The 25,461-nt window shown below is 40.6% G+C and overlaps 1 protein-coding gene across 1 annotated transcript in view; it reads right to left on the reverse strand.

Moving 5' to 3' along the window:
• LOC114662708 (granzyme B(G,H)-like) overlaps positions 1 to 18,065 on the reverse strand; it is an 87,657-nt gene extending 69,592 nt beyond the window's left edge. The window contains exons 1-5 of the mRNA XM_051935357.1: positions 17,991 to 18,065; positions 17,586 to 17,745; positions 6,411 to 6,546; positions 5,536 to 5,757; positions 5,322 to 5,412 (exon numbers count right to left, since the gene is read on the reverse strand). Of these exons, the coding sequence (XP_051791317.1) occupies positions 5,322 to 5,412; positions 5,536 to 5,757; positions 6,411 to 6,546; positions 17,586 to 17,745; positions 17,991 to 18,042 (661 nt within the window). The 5' untranslated portion in view covers positions 18,043 to 18,065. The remainder of the gene's footprint in view (positions 1 to 5,321; positions 5,413 to 5,535; positions 5,758 to 6,410; positions 6,547 to 17,585; positions 17,746 to 17,990) is intronic.
• Between the last annotated feature and the right edge of the window lie 7,396 nt (positions 18,066 to 25,461).

Here is a 25,461-nt window from a genome sequence, read left to right on the forward strand (position 1 = left end):
GACTTTTTCGTGGACAGCTGCATACATGCATTTCAAGCCTCTTTTTGTGTGTATGCAAGTTTTCTAAACCTGACCCCAGGGGTTTTTAAACTAATTTTTGCTGCCTCTTTAGTGTCTATCATTGATCCAATATCATCTGCAAATTTACCAAAATCAAAGTCATTAATATAAATCCAGGGACAGGAATAATATAAAACCCAGGACAGATCCCTGAGGGATTCCATGGATGCAATCACTCCACGTGAAGATTTCTCCTCTTACGAGCCTGTAATCTTTGTCTCCTGTCGGTTAACTGACTTGAGATCCAGATTTGTAGGTTACCTTTGATGCTTTCAACGTCTCATTTTAGAATGAATCTTTAGTGTGGGACTGAGTCAAAGACTTTTAGAAAGTCTTAGTAAATTTTGTCATATACTTTATTTTTGTCAGCTGTTCCAGTTGCCTATTCAAAAGAATCTAAAAAAATTATGTCAGTTTCTTGATTAGTAACTGATTCCTACTGCTAATGGATGCAATGAAAAGTCAAGCAAAATGCCATCTTTTGTTGGCTAACTGAACAGATTACAATATGCAAGCTGTTGAGGCAGCTCAGGCCCCTTCCTCAGGCAAGTTGTAGTACAGAAACTGGTGTGTCCTGTGCTTATATAGACACCAGGGCAGATACAGCATTGGAAAACCTTTAAGTGGGTCATCTTCAATATCAAAAATTAACAGGCCCCTCCAGCCTAAGATTCATTTAGCATCAGAGGAGAACAATGTATAGTCAGAATCATTTGAAAAGATGATTGTCCAACAAGGTCTTTTGAAGTTTTTTTCTGAATTTTCCTTACAATGTGGATCTGTAATCAAATCATCTGGATCAGTCAGAGATAGAAATAATCCTGAAATTTGGCCACAAAACTCTTGTCTCTATTTAAACCATGTAGTAATGTGTTAAATTTTATCATGAGTTTGACTTCCCATTCTTTTCTCTCTTGCTGTTTTCTGAAGTTGCCCATAAACACTGTGACTTTAAACTCCTTCTCACAGTGTCCATGGCTGTTGAAGTGAGCTCCTACAGGACCATCCCTATTGCCATGCTTAATGTGCAACCTGTGCAAATTCATTCTTTGGTGGAATGTCTGTATAGTTTCTCCCACAAAGAGTGCAGTGTTGGGACATTTCATAAACAAAGTGAGTGTCATTTTGCTTGGCTTCTCATTGCATCCATAATGGCAAACACAGTACATTACTCTACTACTACTGCTAATGGAAAAGACTTCTTTTCCCTTGATTTTAAGAGACTTGCTTTTTAAAGATTCAGGATCCTTCTTTCTCTTTCAATAACTAGGAGCCAAACTATAATGAGATACTAGGAGAACCAACAGATGACCGGCAAACTCTGGGGTCTCAAATGCATTGTCAAGGTTTCAAAGAGTAAATGTTTCAAAACACTTATAAGACATAGGCACATAAAACTGTTTGTTAGAGATCCTTAAACAGAGGCATCCTAAAGGGAATAACAGGGAGCTTTGTGCAAATATCATGTAATCATTAGGAAGGAAAGCATTGTATATCTCATAACGTCACTGACACGTTCACAGTCAGAAGCCGATTAGTTACCTAACCTGATGGGGCTCTCCTTTGGCTTGATGGTCAAAGAAGCTGCAGTTCGCACCTTGTACAGACCATAGGATGAAGCCCATGGGGGCGACCTGAGAAGGGTGTGCCACCAGAGCAAAGAGAACACTTTTACACAGCACATATTTAAAAGCTAAACTGACAAATAATTTTGATGATACTTGAAAAAGATTATAAATTAATAAGGAAATTCATCACAGAGGCCATATCTGGAAGAGCTTCTGACAGTATTTGCAGTGCTGTAGAATGTTTAGGGCCTACCAGGCTCAGATTTGAGTTTTCATCACCCCTAGGCAATATTCTTCTGGCGCCCCTTTTTTTATTATTTATTACTATAAAAATGAAATTTAAGCGAAATCACATTACTTAAAAAAAAAAAAAATTTTGTCTAAACTGTGGCGCCCTGAGGCAATGGCGTAGGTTGGCCTCTTTGTAAATCCGGCCCTGGGGCCTACCCTCTGACAGGATATACACTGGCAGAATGAGCAAGTACAGTGAGCTTTAAAATGGAAATGAAAATGGGGAACACAATTGGCTTGAAGTGGAGTGACTTACACCAGTACAGAGTATGTGGTACATGAAGTTTTCTATGTTTTGCTGTTGCTTAACTGGCAGTATTTGGTGCATAGCAGCAGTGTTTGGTAGTGTACCGGCAAAAGTGTACCCCCCACACTCCAAAATAATGTACAGATATTTTCACACTCTAGACCAGGGGTAGGCAACGTCGGTCCTGGAGTGCCACAGTATGTGCAGGTTTTTGTTCCAACCCAGTTCCTTAACGAGAACTCAATTATTGCTGATGAAGCACATATTGCTTAAGTGACATTTTAATGCTTCATTTTAGTGGTCTCGCTTGTTAAGGTTCTCCAACCTTAATTGCTTATTTCAATCTTAAACTGCTGCATTCAGTGTTTTAATTGCTCCTTATTAGCAATAAGATGTAAAACAGGGGTAGGCAATGTCGGTCCTGGTGAGCCGCAGTGGCTACAGGTTTTCATTCCAACCCAATTGCTTAATTAGAAACCAATCATTGCCAATCTCAGACCTTATTTAATTTTATGGCTTGTTAGTCTGTGCAATGTAAGGCTCTTATATCGTAGATTTTTTTCCTTTCCAAGGATATCATCCAAATGATTTGAAGCCTAAAACAGATCATTTTCAGTCTGTCACATTTTTCTATTAAGTGTTTTATTAAATCAAACCGTGCATGATGAACACACACAGATGTAATTGGAAAAAAGCTAGCTGGAGAACTGCTGGCTGCTTTGTCTTTTACATCTTATTGCTAATAAGGAGCAATTAAAACACTGAATGCAGCAGTTTAAGATTGAAATAAGCAATTAAGGTTGGAGAACCTTAACAAGCGAGACCACTAAAATGAAGCATTAAAATGTCACTTAAGCAATATGTGCTTCATCAGCAATAATTGAGTTCTCGTTAAGGAACTGGGTTGGAACAAAAACCTGCACATACTGTGGCACTCCAGGACCGATGTTGCCTACCCCTGCTCTAGACTTCGATGTACATATATCTTACTGGTGGTAACTGCAAGGGGGATCCATCCCACCCCAAGCCACCGCTCTCTGATTACATGAATGTATACCTTAGCATTCCAGACCCCAAGGATGACTCCCTGACCCCCTGGTTATATTGTGAAATCACACATGAACAGAGTACCATGAAATACTGTATGCAATTCCACTTCAGGCACAGAGAACAACTAGAGATCCATGAATAGGACTGGCATATTTACAGATGCAGCTGAAAATCTTGGTATCCTGGCATTATTTTCAAATAGTGCACCATGTTTCCTAAAAAGTATAGAAATTAAAAGATCTTTTGTCACCCATACACGCATTTTTTTTGGTTTGCAATGTAACGTCACTAAAAAGACATGAAATGGGCTAAATTCCAAAATGGCCAGGGCAAAATTAATTGGAACCCTTTGGAAGTTCTAAGAAATAATTGCCTTGTAGTCACAGGGGTCCTCAAGTTTGTAATCACTCCTTCAACCAGTTTAATTAGAGAAAAGAGCTTGTGTAGCTGTTTTGCATCACACTAAACATAGAAAAGAAAAGGAAAAGCATAGAGATGTTTGAGAAGGCAAAGCAGACAGTAATAGACAATCATGGTCAAAGTAAAAGTTACAAGACCATCTCCAAAGAGCGTGATGTTCCTGTAACCACTGTTGCTAATATTATGAAGAATAGTCATGTGACTGTAGCTGACATCCCTAGATGTGGCCACACACTTTGCTGTAAAAATGGTGCTATCCTTCGGGTGAGAGACGTAACGCTGAGGTCCTGACTCTCTTTGGTCATTAAAGACCCCTGGGCACCTTTTGTAAAGAGAAGGGTGGCCTGGCTAAATTGTCCACCACGGCCTTGTCAATCTGCCCCCCTAATCATCCCCGGTCTCTGATTGGCTAACTATTTCTCACCCCTTCACCACTTAACAGTAAATGTGTTTTGAGTGTACTGGCACAAATTGGCTGCTGTTGCATCATCCAATGGATGCTGCACATCAGTGGTGGTTGAAGTGGCCCCCCACTAACTGCGTAAAGCGCTTTGAGTACCTTGAAAAGAGCTATATAAATGTAATTAAATTATTATTATTATTGCTGTCTTCCTTCTTGGTTTACCAAGTGCCCTCTAGTGGTCATAAATGATTTCATACACTTAATTTTATTCCATAGGACCACAGTCACCTACATCATACTGTTTTTACTTGATAATTTTCCTTTGCTTTAAATGTTTTCTTCTAGTCGACAACAAAGACTTGAAATTCCTTCAATGTCAGAAGAACAGCGTCATTAAGTCTTTAAGGAATTTTAGTTTCCAAAAACCCCAGGTATAAAGTCCCATTATATGGAGTTTTGCTGCTCACAAAACCTTAATGCATCATTCTGTTAAAGCTAAACTTGCTAATGAGCTTTTGTCAGTATCAGAGATGGGCAACATCAGCTTTGCTATGCAGTTGACATCAGCAATCCAATGCATTTGTACAGCTGATATAAGAACAGATCCATCCATTTTCTAAATCCATTTTATCATGAGCAGGACAGTGGGGAAGCTGGAGCCCATCCCAGTAAGCATAGAGTATGAGGCAGGGACAATTTTCAGACAGGGCACCAATCTATCACAGGATGAGCATAGTCACGTATACACACACACACACGCATACACACACACACACACACACTAGGGTCACTTTAGCAATGCCAATTCACCTAAACTGCCTGTCTTTGAAAAGTGGGAAGAAACTAGAGCACCTGGACAAAACCCATGTGGATATGAGGAGAACATGCAAACTCCATGCATGGAGCACCCAGGACTTGAACCCCAGTTTTCTTGATTTGAAGCACAGTGCCACCATGCTGCTCGATGAGAAAGATGAAATCACTTATATAGCTCAAGCTAATAATAACTGGTCACATCACACATGTCCTGCCTTGCACTGCAGACTTTATTCAAGCAGATAAGCAGTGACATGTGCTGGAGTGTATGCGTTCTTTACTCTCTCTTTGTGAATGGACTTGGCAATGGTCTGAGTGTGATATAAGATGAGAGCTCAGGATCTCAGCTGCCTTACTGGCATATCCTGGCTCTGGAAGAGACATCAAGCAGAAGAGCTGGCACTGATTTTCATTTCGATCCAGTCCCGGTACACAGACACCATGGTGTAGGCATTACTTCCCGGACCTTCACATCTTTCTGGGCCATAAGACACAATCCCCACAGCTGTAGGCTTATCTAAAGAGCCTGGGCAAACCAGTGGTCCTCCTGAATCTCCCTGAAATAAATTCAGAGATTATGTTTTGGATGAAATTAAAAGAAAAGAAAGCTGGAGAATACATAGAAACCAATCAAACTTCACTTTGTACCATTTTTCTCAAAGGAAAGCATATTTACTTACATTGCAGAACCCTTTTATTCCAGGGCCTCTTGCAAAGATGTGAGAAGCAGACTGGAGCTGTACCTTGACCTTGGCTTCTCTCAGCACATTGCTGAGTGTCCCATTGGTTTTAGTGAGTCCCCATCCTGCCACAGAGCATTCATAATAAGGCTTGAAGGACTCATTTCTTTGTGGAATGCTGATGGTGCTCACTTTATGTGTGATCTTGGCCTTGTGCTTCAGCTGTTCCAAATGAAGAAAAGTCAGAATTAAGTCAGTCTGAGCCCTCATCTCTGGTGGTCACTTAATGTATCCTGGTACACCTATAGATGAATGACTTCTTAGGCTTGTACTGAGGGTCTGAACTGAAATGGGAATTTAAGACATCTTAGAAGTAATAGAAGATGGGGAGCAGCAGCAGGCAAGCACTATCTGCACAGGAAGATCAAATGGCTATCTGGAACTCGTGACACCTGGTCGTGTTGTTTAAGATAGACCTCTGTGTGAACATAGACTGAATGTGGTTTTACTGAGACAATCATCACTCTGTCTCATTCCAATATATGGTCGAGCAACATATGAAAGGGTGTTTTGTTTTGTCTTTTGCTCTTTATTGTTTTGAATAATCAAGGGAAGAATGGGGAAATTCTAATAAGCTATAGAAAAACTGAACACCAGTCCTTCAAATATGTCCTGTGTAATGCTGTTCATGGGAATGTTTGTTGTTAAAATTGTAATAAACAGCACACATGCCAGCCCAATCTAACCTACATGTAAGGATTTCTAGTTGCTTCAAGATAAGAAAAAAACGAAAAAAATTCCAACATCTTTGGACTCAGCAGAGTAAACGTTCTTGTTGTGTCCCCAAGTCCATCTAAGCTCACAGTGACACTCACCTTCAGAAGCATGATGTCATTCACTAGGGTTATATTGTTATAACATTCATGAGGAATGATTTTCACTGCTGGGATCTCCTGCCTGGACTTCTCCTTTTTTGAGAGATTATGAACCCCAAGTTTAACAGTGATTCTCCTGTTGAGCAATAGACAGAAAGCGAGTCAGGGAGGAGTACAGGGAGAGCAGGTCATAAAGAAATGAAAAACAGCATCATCATCATCAGCAGCATGGTAAAAGAAAAGGTGTAGGGCATTGAAAAAAGCAAAGACGGCCAGATGAAGACAAAAAATTTAAATTGTTCTAAATTTGATTTAACTTATTCAAAGATCTTGACCATACATTGTTCTCCTCTCTTGCTGAATGAATCTTAGCCTGGAGGGGCCTGAGTTGCCTTGAAAGCTTACATATTGTAATCTTTCTAGTTAGCCAATAAAAGATGTCATTCTGCTTGACTTCTCACTGCATTCATAATGCCTAAAATGGCACAACACCTTAGTACTATTATTTTTAGAAGATAGGGGGTGTATAGGGAGTGTATAGGGGGTATAGGGATAGGGAGGAGTACAGAGAGAATATCTCATGACGAGACCAAACAAATCATCTTCTAAACATGGTGAAAAAAAAATGTCAGAAGAATTGTAGCATTGTTCTTTGCTTGATTGTTTTATTTGGAATACCATTTGTGCCCCCAATAAAAAAATATATATACTAGCTGATTACCCAGTGGCTTCACTCACTGAGTGCAAGGGAAAAAAATAAAATGTAGTCTATAAGTTATTAAACAGTAAAACATTAACATTTTAAGAAGTAAAGTTACATTGAGCACACCTGGAGTGGTTTTGGGTAAATTACATTTTAAAGGCACTATAACACAACAGGTAAGTAGTACTAACAGCAGTTAAAATGTATTTGGATCATCTCTCGGTAGTAGATCCCTTTTGAAAGGCATTACACGACCGCTGTGGTATAGAAATTACATTTTCTATGTGAACGTCCAAATTTCTGCCTGACAACCTTGCACTATGTGCCTGTGATTTAAGAGAAAAATAATTCTGATAAATGTGGATGCTGCCCTTCCGTGCTTAACGGGCAGAAGGTCCAAACAATTCCCAAGTCCAACACATTACATGAAAAGGTCTGTATATCTTCTTAGATGTAAACTCTCCATCTTCTTTAAATAATTGATCATAAAAGCAACCTTGAATGTTGCAGGGTTTTAGTGACCCGAACTCACCTTAAGGGACAGTAAGTAGTCGTGCAGGGCAATTTACAAACAGAGTCCTGCTTTGATGGTGCCGATTACACTCATTTGCAAAGATTTCCACTCTCCCAGGAGCCGAAAGGGCACTTGAAGTGCCACAAACAGTGCGAGAAGAGAGGACGCTGCCTGAAACTGTGAAGCTCTCGACCCCGCGGAGCAGCCCGACATTCCGCGCCTCCCAGCGTCCACTTTGTTCTCACGACCCCTCGCAGCTGAAGGCGGTTTTGTCTTCACATTGTTTACAACTCGGCGCAGTTAAAAAGTAGAAAGACTCTTCTACTATCAAGTACTAGCAACTAAAAAAAAGTTACAATGTGGCAGTTTCCGCGACAGTCACGTGGACGATTAAATAAAACTGGCGGCGGACAGCTCAGCAATGTAGTCCAGAGAGGAGGGCTGGGAGAGGGTGACGCGGGGCTCACTTCTATGGGATAGATCGCCGTGTTTGTGTTTACTTCTTTTTAATATTAGTAAAATATATATATATAGTGATAAATGACTGGGGACTTTGCCCCACCAGGAGAGGGTCAGCCCCCCTGGATTGCATGGGGGCCATAGAGTGTGGAAGCTCAACCCTGTTGGGGGGTGTGGCCACCACCAGGGGGCACCTGAATGGTTCCGGAGCCATGGACTACAGATGTCCCGCCACACCAGAAAGTGCTGCCAGAACAGGAACATGGTATAGCTGGTGTGCTTCCGGGTGCCCATGCAGCACTTCTGCCACACCAGGAAGTGGTGCAGGAAGGTCATCAGCGAGTACCTGGAACACATCCGGGTGCATTATAAAAGGGGCTGTCTCACTCCATTCAGGGAGCCGGAGTCAGAAGGAAGAGGACAGATCTTTCGGGAGCAGAGTGGAGGCAGCAGAAGAGAAGATAAAAAGAAAGAAAAGAGAGAAGAAGCAAAAGGACTGAGCCTTGTGGTTTGTGCATTGTATGTGCAGAAGGAAAATAATAAAGTTGTGTGTTTTTGGGAGATTGTGTTTCTCAGTGTCTGTCTGTAGCCAGATTGATCTTCCACAATAGATTCCACTGTATATGTCATTAAACTATGAAAAAATGCATAATTAAAAAGTAATCTAATTATTATTAAATTATCATGACTTTATTTTGATTCAATGATGTCATTACCTTACATTGAGCACTTAGTCCTGGTGCCTTCTATGTGTATTTTACATGTTCTCCATATGTTCACACCGTCCTGAAGCCCATAAACATTAATTTAGATTGACTGGAGACTATAAAATGGCTCATGGTGAGCAGGACTTGTGATGGTTCGGCATCCCTTTCTGAAATCGTTGATGCTGCACATACAGTATACTCCAACCTTCTGTCAACATTTTGATTTCCACATGGCTGGAGTTATGTATTCCAGAATGTCCCTTTTCAAGATGGTTTTGTCACTTGTCAATCAGGACTAATTGGCTGAAACTATTCCTATTAGTTAATCATTTTCTGTCAATTACTTTTGCCTCATTGTAGATGGTAAAGTACCAAAGATCCTTAGTACTGTTTGTATTCAAACATAGAAGCAGAGAAAAGCCAAGCAAAATGACACATTTTATTGGCTAACTAAAAAGATTACAATATGCAAGCTTTCAAGGCAACTCAGGCCCCTTCTTCAGGCAAGATCTTGCCTGAAGAAGGGGCCTGAGTTGCCTCGAAAGCTTGCATATTGTAATAGAAGGGGCCTGAGTTGCCTCGAAAGCTTGCATATTGTAATCTTTTTAGTTAGCCAATAAAAGGTGTCATTTTGCTTGGCTTTTCTATACATTCATAATGGCTAACACGGTACAACACCTTAGTACTACAAACATAGAAGCAGTAAGAATTGGGATAGTTGCTGACATAAGGTAGTTTAACATATGGGAATGGGTACCAAGCAATGGACAGATTTATTAAAACACAATAGCAGTACTTTAAAAGCCCAATGGTCTAGTTACATTCTTCTGTTGTTACAATCCTTGGGAAATGACTTGTAAAGCAACAAACAAGCACCAAAGACAAAACCTTGCTAGTCTCCTGCTGTTCCCATTCCTTAATGTAAAGCCGAGTTTATGCTTGATGTGTCTGTGCTGAGCCTGAAGGTTATGTCAGATTTGGAGAAATGCCGCGAACATGGCGGATGTGTATCCAAAATGGTGAATTTCAAGGAGAGGCTGGTAATGTGGGTGCCAGAATGATGAACAAAGGGCTGGATATGACACAACAGGTCATCAAAACCTAAGGAAACACATGAAAAAAAAACAATGGCAATACACGTAGGTCCCTCATTCATGAGAATATCATATTTGCCCTTGTGTCGCTGCTTTTGGTCAATGGGTCTGACACTCCACCTTCTCCTTTTCTTTCTCTTATAGTTAGAAATAGCAGGCACAACTCTTCTTCTGTTAGCATAGTCGGACATCGTCTGCTGTGACATTGTTTGCTGTGGAGCATTGACCAAACAGTGTCACCTACTGACTATGAGGCAATCAATTCACTGATTGAACAGGCCACAACAAGTGTAAATGTTGCTTGGTCACTCAGTATGCATGCTTTATGTTGTGGCTTCATGCGGTAAATATAAACTGTCTAGTTTATACTGCAAGTATCGTTAATGGCTCATTCTCATGATTGCTCTCCTCACTGTCATTCACTCTCTCTCAATCTCAGTATCTCTCAGTCTTATTTTCATTGCCCAGAATCCATATCTCCTGCATAGAGCTGCTATTGATCTTCTCTCTGAAAGACTGCACCTGTCTTCTTGAATGTTCTTGAGCTTGTACAATGCAAGTGCTCCCTGTTTATGTTAAACAGGTCACTGTCACACAGGCATTTAGCCCCATCTATTTGAAGAGCAGTCTGTAGCTACTTATTGCTATTTTAAGACGAATTTACAATATGTTGGTAATGTCCATATGAATAAGTGCTCTTCAAAATATTGATGAACAGGTTCTAGGGAGTCAATTGAGTACCATGTATGCACACTTCCATAATTTGGAAGCATGTTGCCTGGTATTCTAGCCACAGAAAGTCTATGTGATGCTTAATCAGTTTGAAACTACTAACAATTTCTTCATTAATATTTGGAGAGTTTATCTGTCTGATGCATTTCCAATATCTTATCAAATAGCACCATGTGCTAAAGGATAACTTTGGTATTTTTCAAATCAAAGATGTTTCATTAATGTACTATATATACATTTGCCATGCAAAATTGTGTTCTGAAGTTAAGCAGTTTCTGTATATTAAAAAAAATATCTTTCCCACATTGGCGCTTTACAATGGAGGGTATGGGGTACAGAGGAAAAGCTTTAAAACTTACAAAATACGTCAATTTTTCAAGTCAAACCAGTTGTCCATTATTGATCTGCATCTTACGATTACATGTACATTGTAAAATATTGTCACACACGTGAGCATGGGAGGCAGTCAATGGGCTTAACTAAAAATATAACGCCGGGTCAGGGGTTGATGAAGTGCACTAATGTCTTTTTTCCATCCTCTGCAGATCACCAGAAGGAAAGAACAGCTAAACCCCAACCAGGTTCCACTTTCTTCCGACAGACCTCATTTCCACCTGTGCCACATTGAATCCTCCTCTTCTCTCCCACTGCCAATAAAACCAGCCACTTGCCTTTCCCAATCAGTCCCATTCTGGACTCATTCCTGAATTCTTGCTTACTACTTTGACAATACATGGAGTGAAACCCCAAACCTTTTTCCTGTCTTTGTCTTATATATAAACGTCTACACGTGGAAGTGTGTGTGTCTGTCTGGCATGGAAGTGAGAGGTGGAGTTGGGTAAAGGCTCTGCCTCTGAGGAAACAGAAAACTCGCTTAGCCGCTAATAACACAAGTGGTTATAGCAAGTCAGGAAAATGAAACCTCAGAAGAAAGACAAAGTTACTTAGCCGCTAACATCTTTTTACTTTTCCTCCCACCACTAATACAAAAGTGAGGCGAGCACGTTGCCAAAACGAATCCTCCTAGGAGAGAGATGCCCAGAGTAGTTCCTTTCAATTACCTGACATCTCTCTACATTTCAATTTTTTTCCTGACGATTTCAATAGTTTTTAAGACCCCAGGCTTTTTATAGCACGGGCTTACACAGTTATTATATATCTAACTACTGTATTATATAAAAAAATTTTGGGTCGAGACGTGATCATCTCAGAAAGACACTTTGAAGTCCCGCGAGACTTCTTGCACATCACGGCCTACTTACAAACAATTTCTCGGACACACTTTAACGTCCCACGAGACAAGGAAGTGAGACCAAAGGACAGCTGCTGTACAGGCTTTTAAATGATTGTCACGCAGCGTGACATGCAGATCATGCAGCTCGGTAGCATTAGCTGCTTTACAGGCTTTTAAATGATCGACGTGCAGCGCGAAATGCAGATAACACAGCTCGGTAGCAGCAGTTGCTGTACAGGCTTTTAAATGATTGACACGCAGCGCGACATGCAGATCACACAGCTCGGTAGCAGTAGCTGATTTACAGGCTTTTAAATGATCGACGCGCAGCACGAAGTGCAGATCACACAGCTCGGTAGAGTAGTTGCTTTACAAGCTTTTAAATGATTGAAGCAGGAAGGCTGAGAGAGAAGCAAAGAGAAGAAAGGGACTGTGAATTGTACTTTGGTGTGTTGTACTACGTTGTGCTCTGGGGAGTGAGAAAGAAGAGTCTCCCCACTATAAATAAAAGTGTGTTGTGCACTTACTTGTGTCTCTGCCTGTCGGTGTCAGGGTTGGGGCGGCTGTACGCCCCCCTGGTTTCCAGTATATATCACTGTACTTTGTAATTGCCATTTTATTCATTTCAGTTTCACTCAAATGGTATTCCAGAATTTTTTGGATAAGGGGGAGAAAATAAACAGAACAGAAGAAACCCTACAATGTCTTTGTTTGTTTGTAACATCAATTATTTACAGTATTAAAGAAAAGAAAGAAACCTCCTTCCCTCTAGGTAACTCTGCAAGACAAACTGCAAGATTTTTGAGTGAAAAGGCGTTAGAAATTAAACCTTGGCAAAACAAATGGAAAAAAAAGTGTCAAAAAGATGTAAGAATAAAATAAAAACCTGAGCCACATTTATCATCAATATTATGAAATTGAGTTTCCTGGACTCACATCTCAAGAGTCCTGTGCTTAAATTCACTGCCTGTGTGTGTTCTGTGCCATAGTAGCAGGTGAGATCTGCCTTACTGCTGCAAAAAATATGTTGAGTTAAATTGAGTGCCTGAGGAAATTCAAGCGGTGGACATGAAAGTAGGAAGCCTCTTGTATGTCTGTTCAATTATTCCTTTATAGGAGCAGCTGAAAGTGATGGTGCATCGTATGCAGAGTTTGCTACGTACATCACCACAAAGCACAAACAAATGATTGGTGCTTTTCATAACAACTTTCCTGAGTGCAGTTCCACAAAAGCATGAAGAAAACATTGCTTACTTCAGGTATATTTTTACAGACTTCTTCAAGATATTTTTTAAAATATGTGAAACGCTGCTTTTGTGAAAGATGATTGCTTTTCTAATAATTTTTTATCAGACCTGTGGTAGGTGCTGGTGACTCATATTGAATGTTCACATTCTTGAAGAACACAGATGAATCAATATGCTTAGGAGTGGCTAGTCTAGCCTTATTTATATCAGCAGTCTAATACTTTTTATATTAGTGATCTAAAGCGGTTTCTAAAATAAATGTCATCCATTATTGATTTACGTAACTTATGTGCTCAATAAACTGTTGCCATATAAGGAAGCCAAGGCCTCCCTTCGCATTCATTACCAGCTACCTAATTTCTTTGCATTTCTTCTCATGTGTTCATGTGGCTTTTTGTCATGCACTGTGTTGTGGTTTTCACCCACATTCCTGAAACCTGCAGATTAGATGACTACTGACTCAAACGTGATCCGGTGTGAGTGAATATGCTCTGCAGTAAACTGGTATACTGTCTGGGCTATTATTTTACCATGCAGAAATTTAAAAGTCACCCAAACACCTTAAATAAAGACCTTACAACATACAACACAATAATACATTTAAAAAATTAGCAGTGATGATATCTAAAGGAATGAGAAAATTAATAAACAAATAATTAAAAATAGAATAAACGAAAAAATGAACAGAAACCCCTCAAAACTTAAATGAAGGAAATAAATAATTTAATAGTTTAAAAAAATAGCCAATTCCAAGAATTAAAAAAAAGGTGAAAGAAAAATCCCAAATAATCCAAAAAAGCCTAAACCCCCATAATATTAAAACAAAACAGAAGATCAAAGAACTAGAAACACCCACATGGAAAACAGAAAGCACAAAGAATCCCAAAGGGAGCCAAACAACAGAGTCCCAATATAACTGAAATGCTCTCAATAGGATGAGAGAAGGGAACGAAAAGGGTCACATAGTCAGGCCAGGAGATGAACAAATAAGTTAAGAATGCAGTGAATCATAGCTTGGGAAGAGACTTACTGAGTAGTCAAAGAGAGATCCGACAGTCATAGCTCAAAGCATTAAATCAATTAACAAAGCGGAAAGGAAGAAAGCAGAGAGTTCACACGCTAGCTAATAGCCTTTCCCTAAGATGGTTGCTCTGAGTCCTGAGTGTGAGTGTTCACTGTGATGGGCTGGTGCTCTTTCCGGGGTTGTTTCCCACCTTGCACCAGGTACTACTGAGATAGACACTGGCTCCCCATCTCCCTCAGTCACATAATAAATGGATGTTTCTCTCAAATCATAAATTACAACTCTAGGATTCTAGTGAGTCAAGTGACCAAATGCCATTGTCACACTAGACTGAACACATGACACCTACACATTAACTCTGAGAATTAGCACTTGGGGTATTGTTTAACTCTCATTCTGTCTAACAGCTATTGTATTTTATGACCTATTATTATTAGTATTGTTACAATTAGGCTAGTGTCCTCACAGACATTTTCAACACACCTCTGAGCCAGTTGTCATTCCCAGCATGCTTCAAGTCAACCACCATCATACCAGTGCTGAAGAAGTCATCAGTGACATGCCTGAATGACTACTGACCAGTTACACTCACGCCAATCATAATGAAGTGTTTCGAAAGGTTAGTCATGTCACACATAAAGACTAATCTCCCTGCCTCCCTTGACTCTCTTCAGTTTGCATACAGCTCAAACAGGTCAACTGAGGACGCCATATGCTCTGCCCTTCACCTCTCCCTGACACATCTGGATAAAAAAGACACATATGTCAGGATGCTATTCATAGACTTTAGCTCTGCCTTCAACACAATCATCCCTCCAAAGCTGGTTGTAAAACTGAGCAGGTTGGGCTTGAACACCACCCTCTGCAATTGGATCCTGGACTTCTTGACAGAGAGGCCCCGGTCAGTTCGGATGGGCTATAACACTTCCAGCATCATCACACTAAGCACTGGAGCACCGCAGGGCTGTGTGCTTAGTCCACTGCTCTTCACCCTTCTGACTCACGACTGCACAGCCACGTACAACACCAATCACATCATCAAGTTTGCGGATGATACAACGGTGCTGGGACTGATAAGCAGGGATGATGAAACAGCATACAGAGATGAGGTAGAACGGCTGTCTGCATGGTGTGAAGACATCAATCTATCTCTCAATGTCGACACAACAAAAGAGATAATCGTGGACTTCAGAAAATCACGTCCTGCCCACATCCCACTTAGCATCAACGGTTTAGATGTGGAGACTGTTAGGAGTACCAAGTTCCTCGGTGTGCACATAACTGAGGAACTTACGTGGACACATAACACCTCATCACTAATCAAGAAAGCCCAGCAGAGACTACACCTCCTGAGGCGATTGAAACGAACAAGTCTTCCCCCTTCCATCCTCACCATATTCTACAGAGGCACCATTGAGAGTGTTCTGAGCAGCTGCATCACTGTCTGGTATGGCAACTGCAACATATCCGACCGCAAGCGACTGCAAAGGATAGTGAAGACAGCAGAGAACATTATTGGGGTGCCTCTCCCTTCACTACAGGACATATTTTACAAACGCAGTGTCCGCAAGGCCTGCAGCATTGTGCAGGACCCCTTACACCCCTCACATGGACTTTTCACACTTCTGCCATTCAAGAGAAGATACTGCAGCATCAGAGCCAGATCTGCCAGGCTACAGGAGAGTTTTTACACCCAAGTTGTTTAGACTCCTTAACACCAGGCTGCCCCCTGGGACCTTCCACACTGCCTCAGACACCTCTAAAAACAGAACTTTCATACATGTGACTTTCCTGCAAAGACGAGTGTGCATGGAGAAAAGAACTGAAAATCTCCTACTGACCTTTAAGTATTTTGACACTCTTGTTATCCTTCTGCTGTGAAACATTCTGACCTGTCATTGTTTACACGTCTTAAACAACTATTATCATACACTGATAATTTCTGTATTATCTATATCTATTATTTATTATTTATTTATTATATTACATACAGTATCTTACACATCAATATTGCTGCTACTTCTTTGTCTTGTCTTTGCACAATGTCTTGTCTTGTTTGTGTTTTAATTTTAAATTTAAATTTTAATTCTATTTTTAATTTATTATTTGCACGTCATGTTGTTACACTGTGGACCCTGAGCTTCGCAATTTCGTCTATCTGTATACTTGTATATGGCTGAGATGACAATAAAGTTCACTTTGACTTTGACTTATTCTTTTATTTGGCTAAAGTCTTTTTCTAACCTAACCTGGAAAAAAAATACATTATGTTAGACTGCATATCACATTTGTGTAAAATTCATGTCTGGAAGTAGAGGTGTCACTTCTTTGACACTTCTTGATATCAAAAATGGATAAGTAATGAGTTTATCAAACAGTGAAATGGAGTCCATTGGCTCTTACATACTGTACTATATAAGTAAATAAATTAAATTCAAAGAGAGCATCCATCTACTGTTGAACTTACTAACAGTCGTGGAATTCATCTATTAACATGTAAATTAGATACAAACTGCACCAACTAATACTAAAAGAAAGTGAAAATCAACATGATGATGCATGTATTAAAGAGTCAAATGTTAAATCTTTGCAAGTCTTTTTGGTGCTAAAATACCTAAATATCCACAAGGCAGCACAGTGGCGCAGTGGTAGCGCTGCTGCCTCGCAGTTAGGAGACCCGGGTTCGCTTCCCGGGTCCACCCTGCGTGGAGTTTGCATGTACTCCCCGTGTCTGCGTGGGTTTCCTCCAGGCGCTCCTGTTTCCTCCCACAGTCCAAAGACATGCAGGTTAGGTGGATTGGTGATTCTAAATTGGCCCTAGTGTGTGCTGGGTGTGTTTGTGTGTGTCCTGCGGAGGGTTGGCACCCTGCCTGGGATTGGTTCCCTGCCTTGTGCCCTGTGTTGGCTGGGATTGGCTCCAGCAGACCCCCGTGACCCTATGTTGGAAAATGGATGGATGGATGGTTGGTTAAACACTTCCACTGACTTCATTATTCAAATGATATCCCTCCCTGTAACTGAGGCTGCTTAAGGTAGGGGCATCAACTAAACCTTGGAACACAGCACAGTCCATGGTGTTCCTCTGTACAAACGGGAAATCTTTGGTGGAAATAGCTTCGTCGTTGTGGATTTGCATACTGGACAGACGCAAGCCTAGCACTGTCCGGGTGGGGTACAACTGGTAAACTTTGGAATAAAAACAAAGCATTCAGTCTTCCTCTGTATAAATGGGCAACCTGTGTAAAATTTGTCAGAGTGGATTTGCATACCAGATAAACACAGACTCACACACGCACGCACACACATACACACACACACCACTATACGCACACACAAACTGATTCAGCTCTATATATTACATTCTTTTCTGGTCTGTTCCTGGAATTTATTGGTTTAAAAAAGACATTAGGATTGTAAAGCTTGAAATAAATAACAAGAGTGGCAGACATGTTGAAACTTACTCTCCTTGGCAGTGAGCTGCAGTCAGGATGAAGTTTGGGAGAATGAGGAAACCACCACACCAGGATTCGTTTTTACCACTTTTTATCTTCAACAAGGCCATATAGGGTCGACTGTGGGCTTCAGCTTCTGTCCCATCAATGATCTTTTCACCAGAGACAACTAACAGGAGAGAAAGTGAATATGATGAGATGATGTACAGGACATCAAGAGTATCATCCAAAATAATTACTACACATGCTAAGAGAATGATAACAGCTGTTTTCAGCTTAGATGTTCTACTAGACTTCCAACACATCTTTGCACATATGTTAGTTTGCTTTATAAGCATCAGACTTTGACACTGCAGACTGAAATAACTGAAAGACCCCTTTCCCTAATTTCTTCTTCAGCCAGCCCTAGTTTACCTGCCAGTCCCACACAGACAGCAGTGATGGTAATCCAGTATATTCGCAGCATGGCTGATTGTTTCTGTAGCTTGGTTTTGCACTTCATGTCTTTATATTCAACGTGAGTGGCAGGGAAATGACTCTTTAAAACCAACCACAAACCACACAAGAGAAGAAGATTAAAAAAAAAGTCACCCTACCTAATTACTGGCAGGTCATTTATACCCCCTGAGTAAATGAAATAGTGTTTTAAATTTATAATCATTGGTTTGTAATTATGTGGATGTACATAAGTGACTCAGACTGATCTATAAGTACAAGAAGAACCTACATTGTGACTTAATGATTTCTGAATGAAGTTTTAAGATTTACGAGCTCAGAATCACCAAGTCACACTTTGTCACTTAAATGCTATAAGCAGTTATGTTATGTAAAAACATAAAAGTCTGAAAAACAAGTATAGAGCACTTAGGTCATCAGGATTATTTAATTAGGTGCTTTCTCAATATTTAAACAGCAAGAATCTCCTTTTTAACCACATGATCTGGTGCTGTGTTTTAGATTTTCTCAGTGCTTTGTGTCAAGAAGTGGGTGTTGATTTCTTCCCTGACTACAAACCACATATTTCACACTAAGTGTTCTTCACTATTTAACAGGAAAAAAAATCTTCTGAACCAGTTTATAGATGCCTTAAAGAATTCTAAAGATCTAAAATAGACAGTCACACAGCCTTCTCTTTTCACCCATAGGAAAACTTTTCTGCTCAAAGGTTGCTCTTTGATGGCTTGTGAGACTAGAGATTCTCATTTATGTTTCATTTATGAATCTGCTTTGTCACAGATGTGTCTCCTAACATTCCTAAGGAGAAGTAACTTTAGACAAAAAGAAGACATGAAATACAGCTGAGGTAGATTTGAATTTGGTTTGAAAGGCAGGCATATTTTGGAAGATCTCTCCCTAAGCTTGTTTTAATCTCTTTCAAGACTTGATATTTATTACTTATTATTGGACTGATGCCTTTATCCAAGGTGACTGACAACATCTGAGCTACATCTGAGCTACAATTGGTTACATTTCTTTTGTTCTTCCAATCAGAGCACTTGCGTTACTGTCAGCAGTGCGATCTGAACCCACAATCTCAAAGTCCTAACTATTCCACACTGCCTGTCTTTTCCACTACTGTAGAATGAGTGTCATCTAATTAGAGCACAGCAATCTAAATTAAAACAACTAATAGTATTAATCAGAAACAAGGACTACAGTTTTGTAATCATCGTAAAGTGTTTTATTAAAGCAAACAACTGTCCACACATTTAACAAGATATTACTGAGCACACAATGCAAATACTAGCAAATTGTAAAAAAAAAAAAAATGTCAAGACATCCATCCATCCATGTTCCAACCCGCTGAATCCGAACACAGGGTCACGGGGGTCTGCTGGAGCCAATCCCAGCCAACACAGGGCACAAGGCAGGAACCAATCCCGGGCAGGGTGCCAACCCACCGCAGGACACACACAAACACACCCACACACCAAGCACACACTAGGGCCAATGTAGAATCGCCAATCCACCTAACCTGCATGTCTTTGGACTGTGGGAGGAAACCGGAGCGCCCGGAGGAAACCCACACAGACACGGGGAGAACATGCAAACTCCACGCAGGGAGGACCCGGGAAGCGAACCCAGGTCCCCAGATTTCCCAACTGCGAGGCAGCAGCGCTACCCACTGCGCCACCGTGCCGCCCTCATGTCAAGACACTAATTGGAAAATCTGACCTATTGTGTGACTTTGTAAGATCTCAACTGAAACTCAAAAAGAAACACTTGTGTGAACACCGAGGTATTTTGTCTCTGGAGAAACATCAGAGAAGCACAGGACAGAAGAATTTTATTTGCTTCTGATCTCATTGTTGTCTTGGAGAAACCAAACAGATATTAAGAAGATATTGCTTAGATTTTTCATTCCTGTGGGCAGCACTGAAGAGTAAGGGTGTGCATAGGGGTCACACTATTTGCTGGCCTAACTTAGGAAGTGTCTTTTTTTTCTAGTAAGACAAATATATTTATAGCTGTCATTTTTATGATTAGTGCAAGTGTACAATTACTGTAATGTAAGCTCTACTCCAGGCAGTAGGCTTCTCTGATCAAGTCTGTGATCATCACCTTGAGTGAATGTGGCCAATCTTCTGCTGTGTCATTAACACCGAAGAGTCAGAAGAACAAAAGCCACAATAGAGAGCAGTGGTTTTTCTGCATTAAGGGCAAATGGTTCATAGCCCATGTTGATGTTTGCTAAATAAGTAATAAGTTATACTCAATAATTTAACCTAATTTTAAAATGTTTACAACCACCCTTGAGCAATTGTCGCCATTTTCCTATTATATATTGTGGGAAATAGCCCGGACACAGACAGACGGACGTCTTTTTATAAGTCCAACACACGTTTATTATACAAAGTAGTGCACAAACCCAATGCCACAGCACCAATCGTCCCAAGAGTCCAGGCCTCTGTCCACAGTGCCTTTCCTTCAGACCGCCTCCTTCTGTCTCCTTCCAGACCTCGTCCTCTTCCACCTGACTCCAGCCCTGAATGAAGGGAGGCGGCCCCTTTTATAATCACCTAGATGTGCTCCAGGTGGTTCCTGGCAATCTTCCACTGACATGCCCCAGTGTGGTGAAAGTGCCAGCTGCATCCCCGGAAGCACTCCGGGTGTCCCTGCTCCTCTTCCCGCCAGCACTTCCTAGTGTGGCAGAAGTGCTGAGGTCCAGGGCTTTCCAGGCATTGGGGCACCCCCTGGCGGTGACCACGTGCCCCTACAGGGTTGGGCTTCACAGCCCTGTACCCGTGGTCCCCAACACAACCAGAGCGGATGCCCCCTCGTGGTCCGGAGGACGCGTGAGCCCTCCTCCGGTCCTCTTCGGCTTCCCGGCTGGGTGCCACTCCCAGCTGCGTGCCACAATGTTCACTGTAATTTCTTATTTATTGAAATCTTACTTTTTGTAATATATGAAAATGCATTTGTGTGTGATGCTCCAAGTCTGTTTCGGGCTAATGGCTCTAGTTCAATTGGCCCTGCAGTGTTCTTGGTTTACCATTGGGCATGTGTTAGCATATTCAGCCTTGACTATCCAGTGATGGGGCTTGAAGGCTCGAGTCTCTTTTTTTTTTCCCTACAAAATGACAACTACCTTTTCTCAGTCAAGCCTATGTAGCTCATGACAGCTAAGAGGTACAAAAATTCCAATATCTGCTTAAGGGAAGCCATAATCTGAAAATAAGAAAGAAAGAAGACCAGTATCAGGAATACATTGAGCACAAGAAATGGAGCTGAGTGTTTTCTTAATCTTTGTCCAGTTCTGAGGAGAACTGTCTGGTGGCACTAAATTTGAAAAATCCTTCAAGGAAGCCTTAAGTGTCTTCCTTATCCTTTGTGGAAAAGACGTCAGCAGTATGATAATCGTGTTTCAAAGAGGTGCAGAGTCCTGATGTAGAAAGAACTGGTCTGTATGTAGAAAGCTATCAAACACTTGGCCACTCAGTAGTGTTTGAATTAGGGTTAGGGTTAGGTTTAGTGTAGGGGATAATAGCCGGAAGACTATATCAAATTTGCATGGGCACACATCCCCTCATTTATAAATCTTTTATTTTACAATCCCCACCCATCCTACCAATTGTAAAAATCTTAATTTCAATAAAAAAAATCTAAAAATCTGTTCTAAAATATCTATTTACTAATTTCAAATCTGTCCAATAAATTACTAAAATCAATCATTTAAATTTTCTGTTTCTTAATAGAGGGTTAAAATAATAAATAATTCCCCCCATTAATCAAAATTAAAATATTTAAAAGCAGTAATAAATATGGACTTCTAAAAAGTAATTTTTCAAAATAGATATAAAAAGAACCAAAACAACAGACTATATAAATCCCTAAAATTATACTAATTTTCATAAAATCCTAAACACTAAAAATAAATAAATATTTGTCTTTATTAACCCCGAAGGCCATCATAGGTTCCCTGTCTCAAAAAAAAAATATAAATCAAAAACCCTAAACCAAACATTGAGGCCTGTACTTTTTTAACCTCAGGCTGCGTGATTCTAAATTTGATATGTTTCAGTTAGTTTCAATTTAGGCAGTTCATAAAAAACTGTATTTTTTTAGATAATGACAAAGTCAGATGGTTTCTCAATTGTCTGCCAATCAAGAAAGGCCAGGCACCAGTGAAAAAATGTGATTCATTTTATGTCACACGAAAGGTATGTGAGCTTACACGTTTCCCTAGTCAGTAACAAAAGAATGACAGACATTATTAGTTAGGTAGGTTAATGTTAATTTTACAGAAGTCTGTACACCGAATGAAGAATTCTGGCATGGACCCTTCACAATTTTTGTGCCAAAAAATGCCACAGTTAGTGAGGCTTATTGAGGGGTGCACTTCTCCTAGTGAAGAGAAATTGAGACTTTCATCTTCTATCTTCCTATTTTTGAAGACTAGGGGCCTTCACCCCTTGCTTGCTTCGCTTGCCTACCCCTCCCCCATCAGTGCTACGCGCCGTTGTAAAGAAGGGGGCTGAAAGCACTCCAAGTAGATGTGGTCGCTCCTCCGAAACCCCTCTTAAACAGTGATACATTGAAAATCAAATAACAGTTGTCTTTTTTACCTTCTTTTTGCTCGATGAGCTGCTGGATTGCTGCTGCTCCCGTGCCACGTGTTCTGCATTTCGTGCGGCACTTCAAATGTTTTAAAGTCACTGCCTTGTCTCTCTTCTCTCCCAGACATCCTCAAACACTATTCGATCTCTTTTTGCTGTTCCATTATTTCACACAGTAATACAGTAATCCCTCCTCCATCGCGGGGGTTGCGTTCCAGAGCCACCCGCGAAATAAGAAAATCCGCGAAGTAGAAACCATATGTTTATATGGTTATTTTTATATTGTCATGCTTGGGTCACAGATTTGCGCAGAAACACAGGAGGTTGTAGAGAGACAGGAACGTTATTCAAACACTGCAAACAAACATTTGTCTCTTTTTCAAAAGTTTAAACTGTGCTCCATGACAAGACAGAGATGACAGTTCCGTCTCACAATTGAAAGAATGCAAACATATTTTCCTCTTCAAAGGAGTGCGCGTCAGGAGCAGAGTCTGTCAGAGAGACAGAGGAAAGAAAACAAATCAATAGGGCTGTTTGCTTTTAAGTATGCGAAGCACCGCGGCACAAAGCTGTTGAAGGCGGCAGCTCACACCCCCTCCGTCAGGAGCAGAGAGAGAGAGAGAGACAGAGAAAAACAAACAATCAAAAATCAATACGTGCCCTTCATGCTTTTAAGTATGCGAAGCACCGTGCAGCATGTTGCTTCACGAAGCAGCTGCACAGAAGGTAGCCAACGTGAAGATAATCTTTCAGCATTTTTAGACGAGCGTCCGTATCGTCTAGGTGTGCGAACAGCCCCCCTGCTCAATCCCCCTATGTCAGGATCAGAGAAAGTCAGCGCAAGAGAGACAGAAAAGTAAGTCGGGTAGCTTCTCAGCCATCTGCCAATAGCGTCCCTTGTATGAAATCAACTGGGCAAACCAACTGAGGACGCATGTACCAGAAATTAAAAGACCCATTGTCCGCAGAAATCCGCGAACCAGCAAAAAATCTGCGATATATATTTAAATATGCTTACATATAAAATCCGCGATGGAGTGAAGCCGCGAAAGGCGAAGCGCGATATAGCGAGGGATTACTGTATTTTCCATTTCTTTGCGCTAATGTGATCTTTACTCTCATTTTTTTGAGACTTTCGAATTTTCCTACTTCCTTTATCTGTAACCTGCTCTGCATGTGTATGCTTCCAAAAGTTGTAAGTATGACGTGACTTGCCCGTCTCGTGGGAAGTGAAAGTGTCTTTCTGTCTCTCTGTCTTTCTTCAAAAGATTACGTCTCGTCACAGGAAAAAAGTCTCGTATCTTCGCAAGATTTTTTTTTATAATAGAGAGATTCTTCTTACAGGTATTGTCATAACACTTTAATTTGTCATGAAAACAGCCATCACAGTTTAATCTCTGGGAAGTATACTTACATCAGCTGTAAACCATTTAAGTTATTTCTAAATTAGCCTTTTTTTGCAGTATAATTTTAAAAACGGATGTGCAATTATGCCTGTTATTTCAGAGAGGTTAAATAGGTAATAATCATTAGCATATACTCTACATTGTATTGTTGGCAATTGAAGGTTCGGGCTTGTAGTTATTAAACTAGCTGATTGTACTTTGTCCTCAGAAACATCTTATGCATATTCCGTTTCTCTGTTTTCCACAATTTCTAAAAGATATTTGCACTACAAATGACTCAGATGCAGATGATCTAGTCCGAGGACACAATTATTCTTTCTCTTAATAAATCTACACACATGCCCCAGTGTTGCTGCATCCATTATTAAAGTGTTCATTTTTAAATGAATAATTTAAACTGTTATAGAAATAATAAGAAACTTAATTTCATGTTCATAGTGGAAAATGTATGTCGAGTCCCACACCACCATGCACGTCATAGCCCCCTGTTTCAAGAAAGCCTGTGGTCATTTTCTGGTTTTCACCTTCTATTGTTCACTTCCAGCCAATGTTGCACTTAATCATCATGGTGGGGTTGACAGGAAGAGATTTTTTGCTCTCAACACTTGTCTTAAACTCTTTTATTCTGGAACTGACACATCAGTGCTGCTTGTAAGTCGCAGAATACAATACCAACCTTTGTTTTACAAAATAAAAATATGTTTTAGACTTACATTTCACATCAGCTGACTGCTGACATTTGTAGGGCTCAGTAACACCAGCTGAACTGTCTGTGGTTCTGGTTTCATTTTCTCAGGGTGTGTGGTTCGGACACACAGAGTTTCTCACATGATGTGTGAAGGCTTTGGACTTTTCTATCTGTTCCGAACTGGAAGGCTTTCTTTCCTTTCACACATTCCCAAGGAGAATTCTGGGATTTGTAGTCCAGTCTGGTCTGGCAGCATCAATTTAGCGCCAAAAATCCAGACATTGTTCCCAGCTCACTATACTGTCTTTGAGAGAACAGAGTGCGTTACTCACCTGTACATTTCTCATGTCTTTATCCACAGAGTAGGGCTTAGAGATCTGCAGTTCCATATCTGGGTCTTCATCTTGCATTTCCCAAGATTTCTCATGATCTGTCATAAGACTGTTCTCGGCCAACTGGGTACCAGTGACATAACTTCCACCTTGACCTTTCAGTGAATCGCAGCCATATTGCCTAGGGGTAGAGGAATGTAGGTGACAGCAAGCCACAGACTGGCCGCTCATAAGGTAAAAACATACATTGCCACTGGACACCAGTTGTTCAAACCCTGTGACAGGATCTGTTTTATCTCTGACAGTGTCCTCAAGAAAGTCAAAAGCACAACCTCCGATAAATGGAGCCCTTTGGACGTGAGTCATCTTCATTTGCCTGTGCACCATGGACACTTGGTCTTA

The sequence above is a fragment of the Erpetoichthys calabaricus genome, chromosome 12 (genome assembly GCF_900747795.2).
Source record: "Erpetoichthys calabaricus chromosome 12, fErpCal1.3, whole genome shotgun sequence".
Taxonomy (NCBI): domain Eukaryota; kingdom Metazoa; phylum Chordata; class Cladistia; order Polypteriformes; family Polypteridae; genus Erpetoichthys; species Erpetoichthys calabaricus.